This window comes from Chiloscyllium plagiosum, chromosome 18 (genome assembly GCF_004010195.1).
Source record: "Chiloscyllium plagiosum isolate BGI_BamShark_2017 chromosome 18, ASM401019v2, whole genome shotgun sequence".
Classification (NCBI taxonomy): Eukaryota; Metazoa; Chordata; class Chondrichthyes; order Orectolobiformes; family Hemiscylliidae; genus Chiloscyllium; species Chiloscyllium plagiosum.
Window position 1 is genome coordinate 16,456,461 of NC_057727.1, and position 23,982 is coordinate 16,480,442.

Below are 23,982 nucleotides of genomic sequence, written 5' to 3' on the forward strand. Positions count from 1 at the left end.
GACGCCCCTCCCCCAAGTCCCTCCTCCCTACCTTTTATCTTAGCCTGCTGGACAAACTTTCCTCATTCCTGAAGAAGGGCTTATGCCCGAAACGTCGATTCTCCTGTTCCCTGGATGCTGCCTGACCGGCTGCGCTTTTCCAGCAACACATTTTCAGCTCTGATCTCCAGCATCTGCAGACCTCACTTTCTCCTCCTAGCCCATCTACTTGGGCAAGAGGTCCATGGTAGGTTCCCTATCTGAAGGTCATTGCTGGCGGAGGATACCGTTTGACCAGGACTGCAGTAAAATGGGATTTTGACCATGCAGTTGTACAAAACAATCTGCAAAACCAATAATCCCCATGGTAAGCTACTCCTCAAGATGCAGGTGGTAAAGGGTTGCACATGGGAGATCGTGATGTTGTGGGAATGTCACCAGCCTAGCAATCCACAAGCCCAAGCCAATGGTCTGGACGCACAGGTTCAAATCCCATAGGATGGTGCTGGAATTGAAAACAATCCTCAGTGACAGGAAGGATTGTCACCTGGGTAAAACTCCACCTGGGTGATTGATGTTTTTTTAGGCATGGAAATCTGCTATCCTTACCTAGTCTGGCCTACATGTGACTCCAGGAGAAAGTGAGGACTGCAGATGCTGGAGATCAGAGCTGAAAATGTGTTGCTGGAAAAGCGCAGCAGGTCAGGCAGCATCCAGGGAACAGGAGAATCGATGTTTCGGGCATAAGCCCTTCTTCAGGAATGGGCTGAAGAAGGGCTTACGTCCGAAACGTCGATTCTCCTGTTCCCTGGATGCTGCCTGACCTGCTGCGCTTTTCCAGCAACACATTTTCAGCTACAAGTGACTCCAGACCCACAGTAACATGCTTGACTTTTCATTGCATCTTGGAATGTCCCAGTAGGCCACTCAGGTTGAGGGTAAATTATAGTGAGGAACACACACTGGCCAAGTCAGCGACATCTCAAGAGAGAGTAAGCAAAAGAAACTGGACACAAACTGAGAGAGTGACAAGGTGGCTCAGTGGTTAGCTCTGCTGCCTCACAGTGCTAGGGACCTGGGTTCAACTCCACCCTTGGGCAACTGTCTGTGTGAAGTTTGCACATTCTCCCTGTGTTTCTGTGGGTTTTCTTCCACAGCCCAAAGATATGCGCAGGTTAGGGGGCCTGGTCATGCTAAATTATCTGGTAGTGTCCAGGGTTGTGCAGGCTAGGTTAGCAATAATGTGGTGGAGGGTGTGGGATGCTCAGCAGAGGGTTGGTGCAGACTTGATGGGCCAAATGGCCTCTATCTACACTGTAGGGATTCTATGATGAAACATACTGAAGTGAATGATTATCTCATTTCTGCGAGTAACCACACCTGTGAGCATCGACAATAAAAATACAAGCCACTTGCAGTTATTGTAATCATCAGTTGTCACATGAAAGAAAGGCAGCCGTTACAGTTTAGTCTCCTAACTTATAAAGAAATGGTATAAGTGCCAATGAACCTTCAAACTGCCTCCACTAATTGTAATTAATCTCTGAAATAGGCTTCTCTGTTTCTCTAGTGGCCTCACGGCCTCAAAAGGACCAGGCCGAGTTAAACACGGCTGCATGCGCCTTAGGAGCAGCAATGATACATTGTAAATATCACAATTCAATCCCCTATCGTAGCTTTCAACTTGTAAGAAATGTGACAGAGAGATCAAGCTATATTTCAAAATCAAGCCTTGACTTTCATTTCTGAGTTTATCTGTCTCATTAATAACCTATTCAACAAAATTCAACACATCAGCAGAAATAGTGACTTCACCCAGTGAAAAAACATCAAAGGCATAGACATATAAAGACTACAAGAAAGGCATGCAAATTCTCCCTCCAAATCTCTCTGTCTTTCATCCTTTAAGATGCTGCTTCAAACCTTCCTCTTTGATCAAGCTTTTGGCTTGGTGTCAATTTTTTTATCCAATTGGTGCCTCTGAAATGCCTTGGGACACTTTACATATTTACAAGACATTGTATGCAGGCAAGTCGGAACAGATGTAAAATTAACTGCACAGACATTAAGTGCAAACATATCTAGCCTGCCTTAAGAGCATGTAAAACACTTTCACTGTATCGCAATATATGTGACAAAAATACATCAAATCAAATTGTTATGCTGTCTCAATTACCTGTTTGTTTTCCAGATGTGAATAGTTTCTGTATCGGTAATCCCATGGTGTACTGCTTGTTCATCCAGGAGATCGAAAAAATATTTGACAGCAAGAGGGACAGGCCGACTTGTGCTGAGAATCACCTGGAAGAGGTCATCTACAAACTTCTGCAGTGTGCCCTGAAAGGTATAGCCAGATAAGGAGGTCAAAATGGTCTCTCTCACAATGATAACTGTGATTGGTATAGTTTTTCCCACAATTGCCTTTACTGCAGTCGGTGAGCCAGTATTAGAATGACAGTGATGACCTAGCCACATGTTGGTATTTCAATCAGAAACCTGATCTGGCCACATCAACGTCATCTTTTATCTTCTCCCTGCCTTTTGTTTTTAGACACAAGCTGGTTCCTACCTTCATGGAAAGCAATCGTGTCAGGTAGATCTCAGGAATGGCTTTGGCTCGCTCCCGCTCCCGCAGGCTGCCCCTTCTGTGTTTGGGGAGTTCGGGTTCTTCACTGGCTTTGACCAGGTGCCAGACTTTGATCCCTCCTTCATCTGCATCTTCCAACATTGGAGTCTCTGCAATGGTGTGAGAAGGGGGGGAGGAGGAGGAGGAGGAAGAGATACATGTGCAAAATAGAAAAAAAAACCAAGACTAAATATATTTCAGACAAGACACACCCAAGAAAAGCAAACTGGCAAGTGTTTGATGAATGCAGAACTTGCAAATGCTTAAGCAGAATTATTTACATTTCAAAGTCCTCTGCAGTGGCCACCATGCTCCTTTCCTATTTATTAATTTGAATTTGATTGCCTTATGATCTCAAATGTGCCACTATAGTGAGGCTCCTCATACAGTATTCAAGAATTCTGGTTTACTAAAGGTCTTCAAATCCAATTCGCTCGCCAATTCTTGCGGAAGATATTGGATTCCAACTGTCGAGTTTCTAACAGTCAATTACTTTGCTTCAAACGCATCTTGCTCCTCCCCAGATCTAAACACCAGTGTTTAAATGGTTAACAGATAACAAAGCAGCAGCTTTTCACTCACTCTCTCCTGCAGTAAAATCATGATTCTCATGGTGAATGTGCTTGCTGAGGCGTGGGACAAGAGCAACTGTGGCCCCATCAGTAACCTAAAGGAGTTTCAAACAGGACAACAAAACAATTGTTATTAATTGTACAGACAGGAAGTTAAATTCTCACAAGACTGAAGGACGCATCAGAAACAATCAATCAATTAATCAGTTACCACAGTAAAAGGTTAATAAAGGAAAATTCTATAATTCAGAGATCTGGCATTTGTCAATTCTCATCACACTTCATCATCTGTGTCAGGGAAAGACTCCACCCTTAACTGACTGTAAATATATATCAAAGTTGCTTTGCATAAAAAACAGGCTTCCTGGGATTTGCTACAAGATCATGCCAATGGGCACTTTGGGTGGCTTACCACATCAAGGTGGTGATTTAGGCAGCATGGCTTCTGCTCCTGCTATCGCCAAGCATATAGCTGTGCCGTGACTCTCCTCCACATCTGAGCCCAATTATATTCTCATGCAAGGACAAACATATTAGGAGCAGGAGTCCATTCAGCCCCTTGAGCCTGCTCTGCTATTTGATAAGATCAAAGCTGATCTGATGCAGTCTCAATTCCACATTCCACCAATCTTCCTGTCACTCAAGAATCTATTTAACTCAGCCTTAAAAATACTCAATGACCCTGACTCCACAACTGCTCTTGGAAGACTGTTCCACACCACAAACCAATGACTCTCAGGGAAAAAACAAATCTCTTTACATTTCAAATGTGAGACCTCCCTGACGTATTTCTAAAACTGTGCTAATAGTTCTAGTTTCTTCTTGATGGGAAATATCCTTTCACCATCCACCTTAGTAAGCTCCATAAAGATTTTGTTTGTTTCAAAAAGATCACCCCTCATTCTTGTAATGGCCAGCCTTTCTTCATAACCACCATATCCTGAATGATCAGTTGAGTGAACCTTTTCTTAAGGTCATGGGTCCAAAACTGTACACTGTACTCCTTATATAAATAAACAAACTTCTCTACTTCTATGTTCCATTCCCCTTACTAAATGAAAAATTTCCATTTGCGTTCTGAACCACTTCGACATTAAAAAGTAGGAACAGGAGAAGGTCATTTGGCTCTATGACTCTATCTACTTCTCTGTCCTTTTCCTGTAGCAGTTGATGTCTCTACTCATTAATTCTCTATCGCCAACCCTCTCTATCTACCTCCACCTTAAATAATACAAGGATCTTGCACCCACGGATCTCTGTGGCAAGGAATTCCAAAGACTCAACAACCAGAGAAGAAATTCTTCTTCATCTCAGTCTTAATTGGCATCCCTTAGTTCTGAGACCATGCCCTCTATTCCAAGACACTCCCAAGAGGGAAAACAATTCTTTCAGCATCTAACCTGTCAACTCTCAAGAATTCAATATGTTTCAATGAGACGACCTCTCATTCTTCTAAATTCTGATGAGTAGAGTCATAGAACATAGAACATAGAAGAATACAGCGCAGTACAGGCCCTTGGGCCCTCGATGTTGCGCCGATCCAAGCCCACCTAAACTACACTAACCCACTATCCTCCATATACCTATCCAATGCCCTCTTAAATGTCCATAAAGAGGGAGAGTCCACCACTGTTACTGGCAGGGCATTCCATGAACTAACGACTCGCTGAGTGAAGAACCTACCCCTAACATCAGTCCTATATCTACGCCCCCTTAATTTAAAGCTATGCCCCCTTGTAATACCCGACTCAATACGCGGGAAAAGGTTCATACTGTCGACCCTATCTAACCCCCTAATCATCTTGTACACCTCAATCAAGTCACCCCTAAACCTTCTTTTCTCTAGTGAAAACAGCCCCAAGTGCCTCAGTCTTTCCTCATACGATTTTCCTTCCATACCAGGCAACATCCTGGTAAACCTCCTCTGCACCCGTTCCAATGCCTCCACATCCTTCCTATAGTATGGCGACCAAAACTGCACACAATATTCCAGATGCGGCCGTACCAGAGTCTTATACAACTGCATCATGACCTCAGGACTCCGGAACTCAATTCCTCTACCAATAAAAGCCAGGTTGGTGAAGGCATATGGCGTACTGGCTTTCCTCATAGAACAATCCAGGGATCATCCTCATGAACCTTGTGTGAATTGCCACCAAGGACATGATATGTTTTCTTAAACAAGGGGACCAAAAGTGCTCACAGTGCTCTAGTGCTGACCAGCACCTTGTACAGTTGCAGCAAGACTCCCTACTCTTATACTCTAACTCCCTGAAATAAGGGACAACATTCCATTTGCCTTCCTGACCGAAGGGTCTGTTTCCACGCTGTATATCTCTATGACTCTATGATTACCTGGTGCAACTATATGCTAGCTTTCTGTGTTTTGTGTGTAAGTAACTCCAAGTCCCTTGGAGCTGCAGTTTTTCTCATTTATACAAGTCTGTCATGAGGCATGTTGTATCTGCACTCTAACTTTGAGACTTCTAACACTGTTCAATTTGAACATTGTGCTTAGTCTAGATTCCTGCATCCAATCCCAGAGGAGATCAATTAGCATCTTTAAAGAGGAGCAAATCATTTCAATACTTTTTCAAAGAAACTCAAAGCTAACCTTATAATGCTGTAAGGTGTTCAGACGCTTCCAGTTTCCCTGGAGAACGGAGGTCAAGTCTTCATCAGAAAGGATAAGATGTCCAGCCAACCCAGATCTCCATTCTAATTTTGCACAACATAATTAATTAAAATAAGGAAAGCTTCAAAAAACTCAACACAATTTAGCATGACTTTCACATTCCCAGCACATCAGGAGTAATATTTGTTTCCAAAGCAGTTATGATTTTCCAATCCTAATCAGCAAGTTGAGTTGAACCTTCCTACTCCCATTATAACCACACACAAGGCAGCTTCCTCCATTCTCAAAAGAGTTACATCATACTCTGCTCCAATTAGAAAGCATGTGCTTCCCAATCCTCAAAATTGCTGGAGCTTCCAAATTCTAATAGTCCAAAAACAAGCTGTTAACTTCTCCATCCAATACAGATTGAAGATGATTTTTGAGAAAGTTGCAAGCAATATGGATAATGGGAAACAGGCTATTACGGTGTCATTGGGATTTCCAGAAGACATTTCAACAAAGTGCAACATCATAGGGTCACAGAGGTCAGCACAAAAAAAAAGCCCTTTGACCCATTCATACTTGTCCATAGCCTTGTATGCTTTGGCATCACAAGTGCCCATCTAAAAACTTCTTCAATGTTATGAGGGTTTTTGCCTCTACTACCATACAGGCAGTGAGTTCCACACTCCTACCACCTTCTGGGTGAAAAACAAATTCTTCACATCCCCTCTAAACCTCCAGCCCCCTACCTCAAGTCCATGCCCCCTGGTTACTGATCCTGCCACCATGGGAAGACGTTCCTTGCTGGCTACCCCACTGTTTATGTCTCTCAGGATTTTATACGTCTCAAACAAGTCCCCACTCAGTGTCCCCTGCCTACTCAATCTCTCTTCACACTTAAAACTCCCTCCAGCTCAGGCAACATCCTGGTAAATCTCCTCTGCTCTCTCTCCAGTGCTATCGCATCCCTGCTACAGTATGGATTCCAGAATGGCACCTAATACTCTAGCTGTGGCCTAACCAACATTTTATACAGTTTCAGCATAATCTCCTACTCTTAAACTCTCCGTCTCGGCTAATAACTGCATGTATTCTGTATGCCTTCTTAACCACTTTATCCACCTGCACTGCTACCTAAGGGACCAAAGGACATGTATGCCTCGGTCCCTGTGATGCTGGGTGCATCTGGGGGCCACCCATTCACTGTGTTTTCCCTTACCTTGTTTGTGCTGTCCAAGTGTATCATCTCACACTTGTCCAGATTGAATTCCATTTGCCACTGATCATCCCCATCTAGATCCTTTGTAATCCAAGGGTGCTCTCCTCACTATTTACCACCCCACCAATTTCATATCATCCATGAAGTTCCCTATCAACCTTCCCACATACAAGTCCAAGTCATTTATATGCACAAACAGCAACGGCCCCCAACACTAATGGTATCCAAGGAAATTTGGCTGAGTGGCAGGAAGTTTTTGTGACATCTCTTGACGATCCCCTTCTGCTTCCTGTCACTCAGCCAAATTTCCTTGGGTCCCGTGGGCTCTTATCTTCCCTATCAGTTTCCCACGTGGGGCCTTTTTATCAAAAGCCTTGTTGAAGTCCAAGCAGACTAGATCAAGTGTATTGCCCTCATCTCGCACCCAGTCATCTCCTTGAAAAATTCAATCATGTTGGTCAGACATGACCTCCCCTGAACAAAACCATGCTGCCTTTCCTTGATTAATCCCTGCTTCTCCCAGTGCAGATTAAGTTTGCCCCTCAGAATTGCTTACAAAAGTTTCCCCACTACTGAGATTAGACTGACTGCCCTGTAGTTTCCTACTTTATCCCTCCTCCCTTCTTGAATAATCTTACCACACTGGCTGTCCTCCAGTCCTCTGGCATCTCTCCTCCAGCCCAAGAGGAATTGGAAGTTATTGCCAATGCCCCTGCTATTTCCTCCCTTACCTCACTCAACAGACTGGGATACATTTCATCTGGGAGCAAGTGAGGACTGCAGATGCTGGAGATCAGAGTCAAGAGTGTGATGCTGGAAACGCACAGCAGGTCCGACAGCAGGAGAATCGACACTTCACACAAGAATTTTCTGATGAAGGACTCTTTCCCAAAGCATCAATTCTCCTACATTTCATCTGGGCTGGTTAGTTATCTAGTTTTAAGCTTACCAGACCCTCAGAAACTCCTCGGTGTTTCTGCTAATTTCTTTCACTATAATCACAGCCCTTCTCCCTGATTTCAGTACTCACATTAAACCTCTCACTAGTGAACACCATCACAAAGTATTAATTTAGACCCCTAAATACATCGTCCAGCTTCACACACAAATTGCAACTGTGTTCCTAATGGGTGCTACGCTTTTCTGAGTTAACCTTATACCCTCAATGTACATGTAAAATAACTTATGATTTTCCTTTATTTTACCTGCCATTATCCTTTCATGCACCCCTTTTGTTCTCCTAATTTCCTTCTAAGTTTCCCCTTGTACATTCTATGCTCCTCTAGGGCTTCTACAGTTTTGATCCTTGGTATGTCATAAGCCTCCCCTATTTCTCTTTATTCAACTCTGTATATCACTCAATATCTGGAGTGTTTGCTGGAATAGGAATGTTGGTTCAGTGAATCCTCTAAAATTTGGCAGGCACTGGAAAATCTGAACTTATCTACTTCGGCAAGAAGTTCAGAAAAGCAATACGTTACTTCAATGGAGACAGATTGCAGAGCTCTCAGTTATAGAGTAATCTACATATCCTGGTACATTCATCACAAAATTAGTATCCAGTTACAGCAAGTGATTAGGAAATCAAATTGGATGATATGATATGGAGGTGCGAGTGTTGGACTGGGGTGGAAAAAGTTGAAAATCACACTATACCAGGTTATAGTCAATAGGTTTATTTGGAAGCACTAGCTTTCAGAGCGCTGCTCCTTTGTCAGCTACCTACCTAATGAAGGTGCAGCGCTCTGAAAGCTAGTGCTTCCAAATAAACTTGCTGAACTATAACCTGGTGTTGTGTGAAATCGAATGCTGACATTTCTTGCAAGGGAAATGGAATATAAAGATATCAATGTTTTGCTAAAGTTGTACAGGGCTCTGATGAGACCACATCAGGAAGACTGCGTGCAATTTTGGTCTCCTTAGTTAATTAAGGATGTAACTACATTTGAATCAGCTCAGAGAAGATTCACTTAACTGATAAGGAAAGGTGTGACGGGCTGAGCTTGTTCGCATTGGAGTTTATAAGAATAAGATGCATTCTCTTTTGAGCTCGGTAACATCCTGAGGAGAACTGACACGATAGATGCTGAAAAAACATCCCATTTCTGGACAGACAAGAACTCGTTGGCAGTTTAAAAATAAGAGATCATCATTTAAAGACAGATGTGAGGGGAAATGCTTCTTTCAGAGGGTCAAGAATATATAACTCTCTATCCCACAGAGCAGCAGAGGCAACTACTGAATATTTTTAAGGCAGGTAGACGGATTTGTGACTAACAAGGGAGTCAGTGGCTGTTGGGAGTACACATGATCAGCCTCTCAGGCCTGATCCGAAATTCACTGAGAACATGGCTGAACTGTGGCCAAGCTCCATGTACTTGCCTTTAGCTCGTATCCCTTAATGCCTTTGCTGAACAAAAATTTATCTATCACAGATTTAAAACTAACAACCGTTTGAGCATCAACTGCAGGTGGGTAGGAGTAATCGGCAATATGGTGTTGAGGGAATAATCACATCAGCTCCCGATCTTTTTGAATGGTGGAGCAGATTTGAGGGACTGAGTGGCCAATTCCGAGTGTCCCGTTCACTTTGTTTTCATCTGCGTGGACCCCAGGGTCCATCCGCAGCAGTGTTTTCCGGAACAAGAAGTCAATGCCATGAATGGTGTCAGCACACTGATCCTGGAGCCCCTCAGCAGCTGCACACATGCTGGACTTAGAGAGAACATTGCTTATTCTTGCTCCTAATTCAGACATTTGCACGTTATTCAAGAATGAAGCTTCATCCCTAAGAGCTTGGACCCTTTACAATCTGGGTTACATTCCAAAGCAAAAAGTGGTGCACTTTCAGAATCTGAAACCCAATCAAAAGTGCAATGTATTATTAATTTAATATGCTGCCAATGCCTTAAGTATATTACAGCCACTAGTGCAGCATCAGACTGTGAGTTTGTTGGAATTGTTGCCTCATGGGGTCATACACATCTTACCTACTACCATCTTGTTAGTAATAGCTAATATGCCCGAGAGTTATGCAAATTGTATAGAGTTACTAAGATGTACTAAACTGCACCTGGAACAAGAGCCTCATCTGCTTATCACTTACAAGGTCGGTTCTGCTATAACGCAGTAGTTCTGTTCTCATGCAACCCCGTGTTATAAGAAAATCGTGTAATAACGGCACCATTTAAACTAATGGGGCCGGAATCACGTTATAGCCAATACACATTTTAAAACTTCGTGCTTTAGAAACAGTGTCCCCGATTGTCAATCGTTTTATCATGAATTCATGTTAACAAAATGTGCATTATAGCAGAATGACCTGTATTTATTCATGGGGCTCTTCCCCCACCGTAGACTACGGAGCAGCCCAAGACTTGTAATAACAAGGAGGGTTCATGGCAGCACATGACCCCAACCACAAGTGGGGTCCCAGACACCACATCAGACTTATTTAAAATATCAACCTGTCTTGCTATATGACAACACACGTCTGGGGCAGGTGAGACTTGAAACCAAGGAAAATGGAACCCTCAATCCCAGAGGGAGCACACACACCCCATATCACAAAAGCTCTACAAAGGCTCTTCTCATTACCGTTACTGGTAGATATTTTCAAAGCAACCTGTTTAGGTATGTCATTACTCACCTCTGGAACAGGTGGGACTTGAACCCAGGCTTCTTGGCTTAGAGGTAGGGACACCACAACTGCCCTCTCATTGTTGTAAAACTTATATATAGATGCGAGAGTGTGGTGCTGGAAAAGCACAACAGGCCAGGCAGCATCCGAGGCTCAGGAGATTCAACGTTTCGGGCATAAGCCCTTCATCAGTCGTTCCTGGTGAAGGGCTTATGCCCGAAACGTCGATTCTCCTGCTCCTCAGATGCTGCCTGGCCTGCTGTGCTTTTCCAGCACTACCCTCTCGAATCTGATCTCCAGCCCTCACTTTCTCCTTATATAGGTGTTACCTCTTTAGAAATTCCACAAGACGTACCCAGGTCGAGTGTTTCCACATGGGGTCGAAGTGAGTAGGTCACTCCTTTGTAGATCTGATCGATGATTTTCTCCTTGACTTGGGTGATAGTGTCACAATCCAAAACTTTCACAGGCGAGGGTTGTACATCCTCACCTTGCACCAGGACATTGAGGGTCTGTGCAGAGGATGGAGGGGATCACAAAAATTATTTTGAGAAAACAGGATGATACATGCCAGATCCAAACACCTCCATCAGGAGTTTTGACATAGCCGCTCATATAGTGTTACAAGTTTAGCTGATGCCTGTCATTAACATCATCAAATCAAGTAAAGAATAAGGAATAAGACAATGGCTCATTCTGTAAAATTCCGGTGAGGACGATTTAAGATGTCTGGTTTGAATCTCCTTTCCACTCAACACAGCCTATGCACTGCTTCAAGACTTGGAAAGTATGGCGCTGGAAAAACACAGCAGTTCAGGCAGCATCCAAGTAGCAGCAGAGTCATTTCTGATGAAGAGCATATGCCTGAAACATCGATTCTACTGCTCCTCGGATGCTACCCGACCTGCTGGTTTTTCCAGTGCCACATTTTTGACTCTGTCTCTCCAGCATCTGCAGTCCTCACTTTCTCGGAAGCACTGCTTCACGAGACAAACAAATAAAATTAGTAAACCTTGCACAATAATAACACATCCCCAATCTTGACAGTGTGCAATCAGTGTTGCATTTACATAAAATCTCTAAAACGGGACAAAATGAAAGAACAAATGCTGGAGATCACGGTAGGTCAGACAGCATTTGTAGAGAGAGAGCAAGTAGCGTTTCAAGTCTAGATGATTCTTCATCGGAGTTGAAGTGAAGCTTGGAGGGGACAGCATTTATGCTACAGATGGGGTGGGGGTTGTGGGTGTAGGGCGCTGATGGAGAAAAGATGTTGCCAGTTCAGATTAAGTGATCGGAATGTGAGAATGGCAGAACAATGGTGTCGCCACCTGCCAGACTGGGAAGAGCAGACAGTCCCACTGGGGTTGGGGAGGGAGGACATGGTGACAGAGAATGTAACAAGTAAAGCTAAAGGAAAGGGAAAAAAATGGGAGTTGGTTCACAATTTGAAGCTGTTGAACTCAATATTCCAGAAGGCTGGAAAGCGTCTAGTTTGAAGATAAGATACTGTTCTAGCTTGCGCTGTGATTGACTGGAACACGGCAGCATGGCAAGGAGACACATGCGGGCATGTGAGCAGGACGCTGGGTTAAAATGACAAGCTACAGGAAGGTCTGGGTCTTGTTTGCACACAAACTGGAGGTGTTCCACAAACCAGTCTATGTTTGTTTTCGCCAACGTAGAGTAGGCCACATTGGGTGCAAGAAATACAATGCACAGGATTGGAGGTGGTACAGGTGAAATGTTGCTTCACCTGGAAGGACTGTTTAGGCCCTTGGATTGTGAGCTGGGAGGAGGTGAAGGACAGGTATTGCACCTTCTGCAGTTATATGAGAAAGTGAGGGTGGTGTTGGTGGTTGTGGAATGGACTAGGGTGTCTAGGAGGAAATGTTCCCTACAAAATGCAGACAGAGGGAGTGAGGGGAAGATGTGTTTGGTGGTGGCATTCTGCTGGAGTTATCTGAAACGGCAGAGAATGATCCTTTGAACACAGAGGCAGGTGGGATGAAAAGTGAGGACAAGGGGAACCCAATCCCGCTGCTGAGAGCGTTGGGAAGGGGCAAGGGCAGAATCACAGGTGATAGGTTGGATGTGGTTGAGGGCTCTGTCAATCATAATGGGTGGGAAACCACAGTCATGGAAGAAGCAAACCATGTCAGCAGCGCTGTTTTGGAACATTGTCCCATTTCTTCCCTTTTAGCTTATACATTCTCTGTTACCACATCCTCTCTCCCTTCCCCACACTCCATTGGGACCGTCTGTTCTTTCTAATCTGGCAGTTAGACACACCATTGTTCTGCTAGTCTCACATTCTAATCACTTAATTTGAACTATCAATATCTTTACTCTATCAACACCCTACACCTACTACCCCCACACCATCCATAGCATAAATGCTGCCCTCTCTACACTTCACTTCAGCCCTGATGAAGAGTCACTGAGACTTGAAATGTTAGCTCACTCTCTTGTCATGGATGCTGCCTGACCCGCTGTGATCTCCAGCATTTGATGTTTTCAGCACAGATTTCAGTATCTGCTGTAATTTGCTCCGACAAAATGAAATAGGCTGGTTTGGCATTTTGGCAAAATTGAGGACTGCAGATGCTGGAAATTAGAGTCAAGATCGGAGTGGTGCTGGAAAATCACAGCACGTCAGGCAGCATCCGAGGAGCAGGAAAAATGGATGTTTGCCTCCTGCCTGAAACGTCGATTTTCCTGCTCCTCGGATGCTGCTTGACCTGCTGTGATGTTTCCAGCACCACTCCAATCTTGACTCTGGTTTGGCATTTTCACTTATCCAGCAGAGGGCACATTTGAGATGCAATTTTCTGGCCAATGTTTTGCTTCTTTCCCTTGGCTGATGCTGACAATTGTCAGAATTCCCAAGACAAAACGATGATCAAACTCTGGAATCTCAGTAGGGAGTTGGATTCAGGGCTGTGACTGGAACTGCTGATGGTTTCATTTACTTGAAGCTAAGACCATTGTGCTTTGGGAGATTTACCAATGTGCGGTATTCCACGTCCTCTCGGAGTAGTCTGTTGTCATTAAGAGTATACTTGGCCTTTCCTGACACAGCATCAACAGGTCCTTTATCCACTTGGTGTTTGATTGCTCGGAATAGCATGTAGAGCGATTCCCCTGCTGAATCCTAGAGACAGGTTAATTGACATTTATCAGATATACAAAGTATTCACATCCATAAATTTTGCTTAAACTTTGGTTAACGTCATGGGTCATTGACCCTTCTGGGCTAACATTGACTACTTTTGGAAAAGAATTAGGACATAACAGCTATAAGCTTGGCAGTTTCATCCCAGTAGTAAAGTTATTTCTGGTAGCACTGCTCTGACTGGATCTTAAAGAACATTCAAGTAGGTGTTTTTGAACCATGAGGAGAGCTCCTCCAACTAGGATAGCAAGTAAATCCTGAATGTTGACTTGGGAACTTAAAAAGCTCACAGCGAGTTTTGAGAAGATTTGTAGCTCAGTTTGAGGTTCTGGATGTCGGTTTGATCACTGAGCTGGAAGGTTCATTTCCAGACGTTTCGACACCCTACTAGGTAACATCTTCAGTGGATCTCCAGGCGAAGCACTGTTCATGATTCCTGCTTTCTATTTATATGTTTGGGTTTCTTTAGGTCGGTGATGTCATTTCCTGTGGTGATTTCATTTCCTGTTCTTTTTCTCAGGGATGGTAGATAGGGTCTAACTCCATATGTTTATTGATAGAGTTCCTGTTGGAAAGCTATGCTTCTAGGAATTCTCATGCATGTCTGTTTGGCTTGTCCTAGGATGGATGTGTTGTCCCAGTCGAAGTGGTGTCCTTCTTCATCTGTATGTAAGGATAATAGTAAGAGAAGGTCATGTCGTTTTGTGGCTAGTTAATGTTCATGTATCCTGGTGGCTAGTTTTCTGCCTGTTTGTCCAATGTAGTGTTTGTTACAGTTCTTGCATGGTATTTTGTAAATGACATTAGTTTTGCTTCTTGTCTGTATAGGGTCTTTGAAGTTCATTACCTGCTGTTTTAATGTGTTGGTGGGTTTGTGGGCTACCATGATGCCAAGGGGTCTGAGTAGTCTGGCAGTCATTTCCGAGATGTCTTTGATATAGGGGAGGGTGGCTAGGGTTTCTTGACACGTTTTGCCTGCTTGTTTGGGTTTGTTCCTGAGAATAGACTGTATAGGTGACTTTCCTCTGCTCTGCATAGTTCCTCTGTGCTGCAACTCGTGTTGTGTCAGCTCGTTGAAATAATGTTCTGATGCAGCTTCATTTGGGCATCATGTTAGCACACAAACCAACCAACACACTAAAACAGCAGCTAATGAACTTCAAAGACTGTATACAGACAAGAAGCAAAACTAATGTAATTTACAAAATACTGTGCAAGAACTATAACAAACACTACATTGAACAAACAGGGAGAAAACTAGCCACCAGGATACATTAACATCAACTAACCACAAAACGACATAACCCTCTCTCACTAGTACCCTTACATACAGATGAGGAAGGACACCACTTTGACTGGGACAACACATCCATCCTAGGACGAGCGAAACAAGACACGCACGAGAATTCCTAGAAGCATGGCATTCCAACGGGAACTCTATCAACAAACATATGGAGTTAGACCCCATCTACCACCCCTGAGAAAAAGAACAGGAAATGACATCACCACAGGAAATGACTTCACTGACCCAAAGAAACCCAAACATATAAATAGAAAGCAGGAATCATGAACAGTGCTTCACCTGGGGGCCCACTGAAGATGTTACCTAGTAGGGTGATGAAACGTCTGGAAATGAACCTTCCAGCTCAGTGAGCAAACCTACATCTAAAAAGCTGATTCTAAACAAACCTGCACAAATCAACACAACTGGAATACCTGACCAACAAAGATGCAGATATATTGGACAGTACAGTCCTCATTCTCTTGCCCGGTTGTCAATTGTTTTTGGTGATTTGGGTGTGGATTCTGCAGTGCTGAGCCTCATCAACCAGATTCTGTCTCTTCCTCTCCATCTAGTTCTGACAATTTCCCAGATAACCCCAATTTAAAGCTGGTCTCTCTCCTCTAATACAATTCAGTGCGATTGTTCTGCTTGTTCAGATTCTCATGTGGCCACTATTTCAAAATGCTAGCAGTAGTTTGGAACCTGGACCCGGAACACACCGTCTAACTAATAACACTTTTTATTCTAATAATACTTTAAAAGTTGGTTTATTGGCAAATTTTAACATTACAAGTCTAAAACTACACCTGTTTGTAGCATTAAATAATATACTGGAACTTGTGGATTGCGTACACATAATGCACCATCATACAATGGGACAGAAGTTTGCATTCGCAATTTCTCCAGCCAAACAATCAAAAAAAATGTTATGGCCGTAGTTATTGGAATAACATGTCATTAGCAGATTTTTTTTTTAAACTGCAACACTATAGGGAAGAAAACAAACAAGAGGTTTACCACGTAGCAGTCGAGTACAATTCAATGCCAGTATAATAGATAGTGTACTGCATGCCAAACAAGATATACGAATTACCTTCTTCACTGAAAAGTATACCTACCCTGAGGAATGTGTATAGACAGATCGACATCCAATTAGTCAGCAACTTCTCCACCACTGTTTCTGTTCTGGAACACAGTAAAATTATTTCAGATTTATTTTCAATCCTGACTTCTTTTTCAAAAAAAACAAAATCAAAACATATCATATCATGTGTTTAGTAGTGAATACTGGGAGAGGATGACTGTTAGATAGCATTTTGCTTGGTGCAGTGATTGGAACCACGTGGATCTTAGTTACTGAGATCGTGAACCGGGGCCAATCAGGGAGCCCTGGCTGACTGATATAAACAGAGGATTCTGGAATCTCCTCACTTTAGGGACTGCCTCAGAGCTGGCTGGCCACAGCCAGTGTACTGTGTACATGTAAAGAAAGGGTGGCAGGATACTGGCCTCTGGGCAGTTACTTCACTAGGCTTGCACTGAAAGGAGGAACATGGCTTCAGCTTAATAAGTTGGCACCCAATTTGACAGCCATGATTTTATATTTAGAGCATGGAATTCCCACATTTTCCCAGAAAATTCAGAGAGTAAAGCTCAGGTGGTTAGACAGTCATAGTATGATGTGAAATTACACCATTGAGTGGTGTAATATTGTAATGTCTCCATGGAGGACTTCCACCTCACCTTGAGCCACATGTTTACAGAGTGCCATCACTTACACTATACATAATAAATTGTAACTCTCTGATGCAGAAAGATTCCTGTGGTCTTTTGAGCACTATGACTAATTTGTTAGTTTGGTCACTCTGTATAACTTTCCCTTATGTCATATACCTTTACTGCTGTTTGACCGCCTACTTGCTCTGCCTCGCAATAATGTGGGAACAATTACAGCAGGAATAAATTGAAAAAGAAAAGATTACATTGGTCCAATACAAACACCTAATGCATTTCAAGTGTTACGGAGTCATGACTTACGCTATTAATTATATTTGTAGGTGTGATGACAACAGCCAGCTCTTTCTCACCATCAGTTCTCTCAACCCAGTTCTGCCTCAGATTGTCACATGTCTGACATCAAGTATCAGATAAGTAGCAATTTCTTCAAACTAACTACTGAGATGACAGGCGCAATAGATTTTGGCCCCTGCCACAAACTCTGCTCCCTAACTTCTAATTGCATTCATCTCCTGCCCTCAGAAGCTGAATCAGAGGTAAGGAACCCATGCATCCAGCAGGACAGAGATAAGCTTTTTACCCCCACATTCAGCCCTTATTCTCACTCTGTTATCTCACCTAATTCCACTGTGTTTCCATTTTATTGCAAACACCAAAATCCTTCCTCATTCATAAACAGCACATTTATGACCATGTACACCAGTAGATTATTTCCTACATGTAGATGAACTACTAAAAGATTCTACACATAAACCAATTTTTCCTGTGTACATTGGATGGTTATAGCAATTATTGAATATATTCAATAATCTCACATTCCAACATTATTTATCAATTTCATACATTTCACTGTTTGCAGGTTGTGGAAGGTTTCCTTTAAGAAAAGGACTGATCCTTGCTGAAAGGTTTATGCCAATTCCATTGTCCATCTGATTTCTTGGCTCTTCTCCTAAAAACTGAGACTCTTCACTTTCAACTTTATAAAATTACTCAATGGAAAGAACTACTACAAGGTGAATCTGATCCTTCCCCTCAAATAGGATGTACTTTCTGGAAGACACACCCACTCACAATTCCCTTACTCAAGTGACTGAAGCCAAGAGTCCTATTTCCCTAATGTGGATACACTACACCATTCCAAGTGAGACACAGTCAGTTTGTACACTGGGTCACCAGTGCCCCTGGATTTACAAAGGAAGCATGATTAAGCTATTGTAGAAGTAATACCGGCATTTAACCCTTGGTGAAATGCCCTGTTAAACACCAGAACCCAGGCTCACTCATTCTCTACCTGCGCAGCATCAATTTCGGGTTCTTGGCAACGTTCTGCTCCACCAGATCATTCAGCAGCGTTTTCAAGATGTCTGTATAATACTCCAGCTTCCCATGCAATGAGACAGTCAACAGCGACGCCACATACGCACGATCCCGTGGGGAAAACGTCCGTTGGCTCTCCAGCGTGTGTATAAACTGATACAGAGAGACAAAAAAACCTTGAACAAGTTTTTAAAAAGATAACATCAAATGGGTCTGGATGGGATATTCTTCAGAGGGTTGGTGTGGACTTGTTGGGCCGAATGGCCTGTTTCTACACTGTCGTGATTTTATAAAAATGTTTTATGACGGGATGTTACCTGGAATGAAAAGTCTCAGTTGAGGAGAGACTGGTTAGGCTGGGATTGTTTTCCCCAATGGTTTGTCACCTTCCATTTGCTTCCGGTGCTCTCTTTTAACCGGAACAGCAGTTCCGTCAAACTCGGTCTCCAGACTACAGACAAACAAATGGAAACTCTCCTGAAAGAAGATATATATTGGACATATCTACCCAAGATATGTTGCACAGCCTTCCAACATAAAAGTGGCGACTCAATAATCTTGGGAAATGGAAACTGGTCGATAAATATTTTTGAAAAAGGCTGGAGGTAATTGTGATAAGTGTTCTATCACATTTGCATTTTTTGTAAAAGCACACTCCCCACTCAAACTCTGTTTTGAACTTAAGACGACATACTAATTCAAACACAGCTATTACAAATTAGGTTGGCTGCTAATACCTTGTATTCCATGGAGTCAGCTCACTTACAAGTAGCTGGAGCAAGTTCCTTTAATGGAAATTGACCCTCAACACTCTGTATTGGCCTGCACAGTAACAGTCCAGTAATGTTGACAATGTTGCAAATGAGGAGAATGAACCAGGACACACATCAGAGACAAGCAAGAACAGCTGATGCTCATACAGTCATAGAGATATACAGCACGGAAACAGACCCTTCGGTCCAACTCGTCCATGCCGACCAGATATCCCAACCCATTCTAGTCCCACCTGCCAGGACCCTGCCCTCCAAGCCCTTCCTATTGGAACACATATCTAAATGTTGGGGGTTCCCCCTTTCTAACTCTATTTTGATTTAGTCCCCTCCCTCTCTCCCTCACCTTCAATGTATTGCTTGGCCTTTAACAGGCTTTGCACATTAATTATTCAGTTTGGAAACACAGTTAATTTACTGGTGGTGGTTAATGGATGGATAACAAACTAATAGGGGATATGGTGACAGGGGAAAACCAAATGACTGGTTTCAGAGGATTCTTGTGACGCAATGGTCATGTCCCTACTTCTGTACCAGGCGGCCCAGGTTCAAGTCCCACCTACTCCAGAGATGTGCAGATGAGAAAACAAAGAAATGAGTTGATTTTCAATGAGGCCCTTGTGGCTTAATGATAGTGTTCCTACCTCTGCACCAGAAACTCTGGGTCCAAGCCCCACTAGGACTTGTTGGCCACAAAAGGGGTGTTTGTAAGGAAGGTTCATGGTTGGCCTGTAAATCCTTCTAATATGCCTGACAGCAGGTGATAAGAATGGGAGATTCTCCTGATCAGCCATTACTGCAGGAGACAATGGCATTATTAGTGTGGAAAGATCCAATGGAAGTCTATGGCCCAAATCTTAGGAACAAGGAGGACTGGTGTTTTGTCCCCTCCAACTCCATTTTGATGGAATCCCGCCTTCTCTCCCAACCTTTCCCTCACCTTTGGTGTCACTGAACTCTCCTTAATAGGCAGTGGACAAAGGTGGAAAATACCACAGATGATGGAAGAAAAAATCATTCATTTGTGCATGGAAATGAAAAGGAGTAGTTTTTAGGCTCTTGTTGCATTGTAGTGGAGTCCCTACCTCTGAGCCGAGACCCAGGTTTAAGTCATAGAGTCAGAGTCATACAGCACAGAAACAGACCCTTCAGTGTAACTTGTCCACACCGACCAGATATCCTCAATTAATCTAGTCCCATCTGACAGCACTTGACCCATATCCCTCTAAATCCTTCCTATTCATATATCCATCCAGATGCCTTTTAAATGTTCTATTTGTACCAGCCACCACCACTTCCTGGCAGCTCATTCTAACTAAAGAGAACCATTAGGCTATAAGGATGAATTCGCAAGGATGGATTAGGAACCTCACTTAAAGGGTTAATGATGGATGACTCATATTTAAAGGACATGTACATGAATTACAACAATTGGTCATTCCTGTCAGGCACTACAATTGTGGATGAATAAGGTGTCCTTGTGCATCAGTGAACAAAATTAGGCAGGTGCAGCAAGCAATTAGGACACAAATGGTATATTGACCCTCATTGGAACAGGATTTGTGTTCAGAAGTAGGGATGCTTTACTGCAGTTAACCAGGCCCGAGGTGATATCATACCTGGACCACTGTGTGCAGATGTTGTCTCCCTACTTAATAAAGTATACTTGCTACAGAAGGAGTGCAGAAGAGACTAAAGACACACCTACCAGAGGTTGCGGTGGCGGGGGGGGGTTGCGGTTGGAGGTAAGGAGATGGTAGGATTGCCCTACAAGGGGACAAAAGTTCCCCATGGGAGACTGATTAGCAAGGTTAGAACTCACAGAATACAGAGAGAGCTAGCCATTTGAATACAGAACTGGCTCAAAGGTAGAAGACAGAGGGTAGTGGTGGAGGGTTGTTTTTCAGTCTGGAGGCCTGTGACCAGTAGAGTGCCACAAAAATTGGTGCTGGGTCCTCTACTTTTTGTCATTTACATAAATGATTTGGATGCAAGCATAAGAGGTACAGTTAGTAAGTTTGTAGATGACACCAAAATTGGAGGTGTAGTGGACAGCGAAGAAGGTTACCTCAGATTACAACAGGATCTTGACCAGATGGGCCAATGGGTTGAGATGTGGCAGATGGAGTTTAATTCAGATAAATGCGAGGTACTGCATTTTGGGAAAACAAGTCTTAGTAGGACTTATACACTTAATGGTAAGCCTTGAAGTTTTCCTCCTCTCTTTACAACACCTGCAGTCATTGTTTTTACCTACTTAATGGTAAGTAGGTACTTAAGGGTAGTGAAGGTGGCATTTGGTATGCTTTCCTTTATTGGTCAGAGTAGTGAGTACAGGAGTTGGTAGATCATGTTGCGGCTGTACAGGACATTGGTTAGGCCACTGTTGGAATATTGTGTGCAATTCTGGTCTCCTTCCTATCGGAAAGATGTTGTGAAACTTGAAAGGGTTCAGAAAGGATTTACAAGGATGTTGCCAGGGTTGGAGGATTTGAGCTACAGGGAGAGGCTGAACAGGCTGGGGCTGTTTTCCCTGGAGCGTTGGAGGCTGAAGGGTGACCTTATAGAGGTTTACAAAATCATGAGGGGCATGTATAGGTCAAATAGACAAGGTCTTTTCCCTGGGGTCGGGGAGTCCAGAACTAGAGGGCATAGGTTTAGGGTGAGAGAGGAAAGATAGACCTAAGGAGCAACTTTTTCACACAGAGTGTGGTATGTGTATGGAATGAACTGCCAGAGGAAGTGGTGGAGGCTGATACAATTGCAACATTTAAGCAGCATTTGGATGGGTATATGAATATGAAGGGTTTGGAGGAATATGGGTCAGGTGCTGGCAGGTGGAATTATATTGGGTTGGGATATCTGGTCAGCATGGACGGGTTGGATCGAAGGGTCTGTTTCCATGCTGTACATCTCTGTGACTCTATTAATTCGACTGGACCTACATTCACTCCGACTTAAGAGCATCAGAGGGTATTCAATTGAAACATATACAATTTTAACAGGGCTGGCCAAACTAAATGCATGGGAGACGTTTCCCTTGTTTGGGGAGTCGAGAACAGGGGACACTGTCTCGGGACAGACCATTTAGGACTTTTTCACTCCGAAGGGTAGTGAACCTGTGGAATTCACTACTGCAGAAGGCTGTGGAGGCTAGACCATGTTCGAGAAAGTTAGATGCATTTTTAAATTTTAAAGGCCTTCACAGGAGAAAGTGGGAATATGGCATTGAGACGATCAGCCATGATCATATTGATCATGTTGCGGCTTTACAGGACATTGGTTAGGCCACTTTTGGAATAATGTGTGCAATTCTGGTCTTCCCCCGATCAGAAGGATGTTTTGAAATTTGAAAGAGTTCAGAAAAGATCTATAGGGATGTTGCCAGGGTTGGAGGATTTGAACTAATGGGAGAGGCTGAATAGGCTGGGACTGTTTTCCCTGGAGCATCAGAGGCTGAAGAGATTCAGCTACTTCACTCTCCACCTTAGTGAGGAATCCTATCCAATTAAGGTTATTCTTCCCCCAAGGGACCCTGCACAAGATTACTATGCCTTTTTTATACCACAGTACCCAGTCTAGAGTAACCTGTACTCCGATTGACTCCTAAAACACCATCACAAGAAATCCTCCTTCACACTATCATTGCTAGTTTGGTTTATCCAGTCTATATGTGAATTAAGGGCACCCATAATTACAGTGCAACTTTCTTCACTGATTTCTAGCTTAATGCCTTCCCCTAGTTGTCCACTACTGTTGGGGACTTACAGACAACCTCCAACATCAGTAGTAAATGTTTTCAAAATCTTTGGTATAATGATATAGAATACACCATCGGTTTGTCCCAAATTCTCTTGGCAGTGAGAGGAAAGGCAATAGGAGTCTGCAGACACACTGTCAAAACTTGGTTCTTCCACCCCTCTGCATGCTCAAGGTGCTGAACTGAACTGGGGTCTCAGTTGAGACTCTTTTTTGAAAGACCAATATAAACTGCCTTGACTGAGGTGCACTCCACAGCCAGGAATACTCCAAACTGATACTGCAATTTCAAAAGATTAGTGTAACTAATCATGGCCTATTTTGTTCTGCTAAAGTAAATAAGCACAAAAATCAAAGGGGACAGCAACTAGACGCCAAAGTGTTCTTGATGGGGTCAAATGCTCAATAGAATGCTCCAACCACAGTTGAAGTTATGGATTATGGATTGAAACTTCCATTGTGCATGAAGACGATTTTGTGATGGAGACTGGTAATAACACTAGGGACAAGCCTGTCACTTGTATAATACTGAGATACAACAGGTGTAGGAACAGGTGTAACCCATGGGTACAGAACAAGAGAAAGAATAAATAGGAGTATTAACACTGAAGTCCCACCTGCTCGTGAAGTGTGTAATGACATCTCTGAACAGGATGATTAGAAAATATATTTTAAAGACAGCCGTTTTTTCCCCAGTAAGAGGAGTTGTGGCAGACTGACTGACTCATGCTTCAGCAAATGGGTAACTAACAGTACAGCACGGTAACAATATTGATATGCAGTCAATACTCCTAGCCTTCATGAGGTTGCCTCTTCAATCTCTCGGAAGCTAGTCCAAGCAAAGGCTCCGAGAACAGGCCCAATATAAATTAGTGCACAGTCGGGTGAACTGGCAGAACTGCAATTATTGATTGTTGAACTCCAGCATATATCATAGAATCCCTACAGTGCGGAAGCAGGTTATTCAGCCTGTCACATCCACATCAACACTCTGAGGAGCATCCCAACCAGACCCACGCCCAATGCTCTCCCTGTGACCATGCATTTTCCATGGCTAATCAAGCTAGCCTACACACCCATGGATACTATGAGCAATTTAGCATGGCCAATCCACCTAACCTGCATATCCGGGAGGAAATCGGAGCACCCAGAGGAAACCCACATAGACATGGGGAGAACGTGCAAACTCCACACAGTCACCTGAAGCTGGAATTGAACCCAGGTCCTTGGCGCTGTGAGGCAGCAGTGCTAACCACTGAGCCATTGTGCCATCCCAGTTGTCC

The 23,982-nt window shown here is 43.3% G+C and overlaps 1 protein-coding gene across 1 annotated transcript in view; it reads right to left on the bottom strand.

Annotated features, from left to right (window-relative positions):
* plxnb1b (plexin b1b) overlaps positions 1–23,982 on the bottom strand; it is a 261,149-nt gene that overhangs the window by 13,636 nt on the left and 223,531 nt on the right. The window contains exons 26-33 of the mRNA XM_043707786.1: positions 18,145–18,323; positions 16,235–16,301; positions 13,664–13,810; positions 11,012–11,168; positions 5,792–5,895; positions 3,188–3,272; positions 2,549–2,715; positions 2,156–2,316 (exon numbers count right to left, since the gene is read on the bottom strand). Coding sequence (XP_043563721.1) covers positions 2,156–2,316; positions 2,549–2,715; positions 3,188–3,272; positions 5,792–5,895; positions 11,012–11,168; positions 13,664–13,810; positions 16,235–16,301; positions 18,145–18,323 — 1,067 coding nt within the window. The remainder of the gene's footprint in view (positions 1–2,155; positions 2,317–2,548; positions 2,716–3,187; positions 3,273–5,791; positions 5,896–11,011; positions 11,169–13,663; positions 13,811–16,234; positions 16,302–18,144; positions 18,324–23,982) is intronic.